The following is a 4,537-nucleotide window of genomic DNA, read 5'->3' on the forward strand; positions in this document are numbered from 1 at the left end:
CATTTGCAAGGGAGTGGAAGAAACGAGTATTCCTATCCCCATTTTTTAGCCAGGTGGCGCGACTTTTGAGTCGCCAAGTGGCCTCTTCTTTTAGGAGAAGAGCGTGTTTTTTCCTTTCAAGAGTGCATAGGGACGATGCCTTAGCGATAGATCTTCCATTGTTGGGGATGGAGGAAACGATCTCATCATAGATTCAGCTCCTTCGAAAACCTGTAGGGCACTTGGATTGCACAGAATTATCCATGAAACTTGTTATTTCAATAAATTCCTACGAGATTTTAAAGAAATTTGACAAAACCCGACATAAAAACTTCTAGAAAATCACACTAAAAACAACTACAACATCAAATAACTCCATTTTTGAGAAAAAACAAATTCGGCAGAATGCAAAGAATATACAGCCGCCTTTTTCTCCGAATTCAATCAATACACATCCCGCTAGAAAGTATTTAATGTTCTTTATGTCGGCTTCAACGATGATCCGGGTAAAGTAAAAATCGTAAGTTATTCAGTGTTCCACGCTATTGAAACCATGAATTATAGAAACCGGCCGCCACACCATTCATGTGTGAAAACAGGCTGCCATGCCATTCAGCGTGGATAATTATTAATTATAGTAAACGTGAAGGTGAGTCCAAAAGGGTTTGTAATTGCAACGCAAAACGTGCGTCAATAAGTCTTCACCTGTTCCTTCGTATGTCTACGGAATCGTGATTAAGAAATAAACCAATCATCTTGAGACAGGTTTATTTGGCAACAAATAATGAGTTTTGTATGGGCCATAAATACAGGGGGTTGTATAGGTTTGTTTTTGGATTTTGGAAAGCCAATGCCTTCCGATGATCCAACTACCGACATATACAATGTGACCCATTAATAGACAGGTTATTTTTTAGACCAGCCTTAAATGTGAGCCGTCAGCTTATGGTTTCACCATATGTAAGATAAAGTTCAAGATTCTACGTATAAAACTTAGAACATTCTTGTTTTTCTTGGCAAAACCATTAAAAATAATACACAATATCTCACATTTAAATATTAATAATCAATATATAGTTGTGATAGTTCTACATATATCGTTTTCATAATTCTACCTATAAAATCTTATTATATTTTGACAAAAACATTAACGTGAAATACATAACAGCTCACATTTAAAGCAAATCTATTGCAATGAATAGTATACAAATATTTAATATTGCAATGAATAATGAATAGTATACAAGCCGTTGGATTTGAATTGTCCGACGGCCTGTATACCAGCCACGAATGTTGGGGTGTCGCGAATTCCGGTGTGGACGACCAACGAGGCCAGCAGCGGATAGTGGGTTCCTTGACGTGCACGACGGCGTTGTAGCAGGCAGCTTCGGTCACCGTGAACCTAGTCCATTATTCGGACGGTTCCATGAACCTAGCCCTGATTTTGGACAACATATTATCCAGCGCTAGACTAAAAATGGCTATACTCTACCCACGTACGGGATAACATCATGCAACTATAACTCTGATGAAGTAACCGTGGTTAATTGCAGATTTTGAAGGCTTAAATGCGTATAAAAGTAGAACTAGAACAGATTGCAGCCCCGTACCTGTGAAGGAGAAGAGTCCATAATCCCCATTATTTCATCTACTGTATTCACTTTCTTAGCAATCTCGTGTCACCAGGTAAATTTTGCAGCTCGACTTACTATATATTGTGGGTTTGTCTGGTACTGTTGTAAAGATGGCTGCCTGAATTTTCTTTTAATGTCTGATTTATCTCTTAGGTTTTCCATTCCCTTTTCATTCAAAAAATTACCGAGATGAAATGGTTTTCTGTGTTCTGTATTCTGTTTGGTTGTTTGTGGTATATGGCATATAAATCGATATTGGTCTCTGCGTATTATCACAAATTTATGATACATTTGGGGTTTAACAGTGGTGTCTTGGTCCTCTGTCTCTGGTATATGGTATGTGATTATGGCATCCGGCATGATTTGTATGGAACTATAATCTGGAATGAACCTCTGAAAACAACAGTGAAGAATAATTAAAATTTAGCTATATAGTCATTGTTAGAGTCTTGGTCTAATTTGGCTGATAAATCAACATGTATGTCCATCAGTTCCCTGGTCAACTATGGAAGCGTGGTATATGAACGAAACTGACGAGGATCAGAGGTTGCCTCATTACTCTGAGCCGAAGCAATACGTTTCTGTGGAAGGGCTTGCAGGTATTTATTTACTGATCAAACCAAATCAGTCTTAATGCCCAGATAAGGAGATTATGTGAAGACTATTTGACCTTACTGTTATGAGATCATATGAAGAATACAGATATTAATTCACTTTCTCATACGGGTTTCATTTCAGATTTGGGGGTATTATACTGGCACCTGGACGCTGATAAGTATGAAACTGATCCAGAGCTGCAGCAAATTCGCGAGAACAGAGGGTATACATACATGGTAGGTAGATAAATAAGCCATCCTTTCCTTAGTTTTTCCTTATACCTATATTTTAAAGGGATGTAGAGAAGTTGGAATAGTATTTATGATTAATTTTTCAAATTTTAGAGTTACAAATGGAAGTCATGACTTTGAGATAGTCATTATACTATGCTCTAAGTAATTTTGTACAATTCTAGTGATGATATCCCAATAGTGGGAAGATGGGTAAAATACATTATTCCATTGAATATGTGACTAAGGAAGATGGGTAAAATACATTATTCCATTCAATATTTGGACTATAGTCACAGTCTAATTGTAAATTGGGAACATCGTTCTCCATCCCATATTCCTGGTAATAACACATTCTTCCATTTAATATTGGTACTAATTACAGTCCAATGGTAAAAAATGAAAAATATTGGGACTAATCACAGTCCAATTGTAAAAAATGAAAAGAAAAAGAAAAGAGTTTCAGATCATTTGAATTGAGGTCTAAGACATTTAGAATAAATCATTTGAATTGAGGGTTATGACAGTAACAATAAATCAAAATGGTGGCAAAATTAGGAATATGACAAGTTTCTTTTTTGTTCTATGGGTTTTGCAGGACATAATCACATGTTCTCCAGAAAAACTGCCCAACTATCATGAGAAGCTCAAGAACTTTTTCGAGGAGCACATCCACAATGACGAGGAGATACGTTACTGTTTGGAGGGCAGCGGTGTGATTCTTAATCCTATATAGTTTTTCTGAACTCGACACAATTAGGATTTGATGGTGGAAAGTCCATAAATATGTTGATCATGGTGATGCAGGATACTTTGATGTAAGAGACAGTAATGACAGATGGATTCGAGTTTGGTTAAAGAAAGGGGACTTGATTGTTTTACCCGCAGGCATCTATCATCGTTTCACCCTGGATACATCCAACTACATCAAGGTCTACTGTGCAGATTCACCCTAGTGTCATATATGTTGCATACTTTTAGGACAGTGGTTTTTAACTGCAGAAAATGAAGTGCTCATCTATTCCATTGTTGCAATGGTTATGAGCACATTTTATGAAACTGTATGTTTCAATTGGTACTGAGAGTGTAACTCTATTTGCAGGCCATGAGGTTGTTCGTGGGTGAGCCAGTATGGACTCCACACAACCGTCCTCAAGATGACAATCCCATTAGGCAAGTGCTCTGTTCTGAAATTTAATAGAATCTACTAGATAGTTCAATGTACAGCTAACAATTTCATATGAAGATGCCGTTCCCATAATAACTCTGGATAGTTTTGATTTGTGCAGGAAAGAGTATATTGGGAACTACTTTAAGAACAGCTCTGCTGTGCAAGCTCATTAAGGCGATGTTCAAGGCCATATGGGATATGTTGTCTGTGTACACACATTGGTTAGGGTTTTTCGCTTGTGTTCGGGTGGTTTAGCTTTACACTTTTAGGGGTGGATGATGGAGTTGTTAGTGTCCATTTCGATAAGGCGTATTAAAATAACTCATGCTTGAGACTGCAATACTTGTTGTGTCGAGGAACTATGTGCATTTAACTTTGTCATGCTTTATGCTACCGTGTTCAAATTTCAAATTGAATAAAGTGTGGTTTGCTAAAGTTAAATAATAAAATATTGGAATGGTTAGAGGTAGCAAAATGTTATATATATATATATATATATATATATAATTCAAATAAATTGCAATGGGTTTAATGTTATAATGTTATATATATATATATATATATATAATTCAAATAAATTGCAATGGGTTTGAGTTTAATAAAATATTAGAAAATAGAAAATATGGTGCTGGGAGCAGTTCTTATCTATATATAGTTTAGGGACACATAGTCATGTCCATGATTGAACAGGTACACTAAGTCTTTCCCATGATTGAACATCCCATGATTGAACACCACATGACCTGAACACCAGGGACACATAGTCATGCCCATGATTGAACATGTACACAAAGTCTTTCCCATGATTGAACACCACATGACCTGAACACCACATATAGTCTTGGAGCAGTTCTCAGGTACACATAGTCCTACCCCACGTAGTCCTACAACCTCCCCACCTCCTCCGGACTAGAACTTAAGAAATT

At 36.8% G+C, this 4,537-nt stretch overlaps 1 protein-coding gene across 2 annotated transcripts; it reads left to right on the forward strand.

The window, feature by feature from the left end:
• The first annotated feature begins 1,507 nt into the window (after positions 1-1,507).
• Positions 1,508-3,890, forward strand: LOC149142358 (acireductone dioxygenase 1-like). Of its 2 annotated transcripts, none has more exons than XM_089446463.1 (7): positions 1,508-1,665; positions 2,105-2,212; positions 2,352-2,446; positions 3,039-3,153; positions 3,248-3,372; positions 3,543-3,613; positions 3,730-3,890. In XM_089446463.1, the coding sequence occupies exons 2-7, from the start codon at positions 2,119-2,121 to the stop codon at positions 3,782-3,784; spliced, it is 555 nt and encodes a 184-aa protein (XP_089302589.1). In that variant the 5' UTR covers positions 1,508-1,665; positions 2,105-2,118; the 3' UTR covers positions 3,785-3,890. The 2 variants fall into 2 exon arrangements, with proteins under 2 accessions (XP_089302589.1, XP_089302590.1); XM_089446464.1 differs by lacking the exon at positions 1,508-1,665 and adding an exon at positions 1,925-1,949.
• The last annotated feature ends 647 nt before the right edge of the window (positions 3,891-4,537 follow it).

This window comes from Pinus tabuliformis, chromosome X (genome assembly GCF_031772625.1).
Source record: "Pinus tabuliformis cultivar Carrire ecotype Pingquan chromosome X, CPIR1, whole genome shotgun sequence".
Lineage (NCBI taxonomy): Eukaryota > Viridiplantae > Streptophyta > Pinopsida > Pinales > Pinaceae > Pinus > Pinus tabuliformis.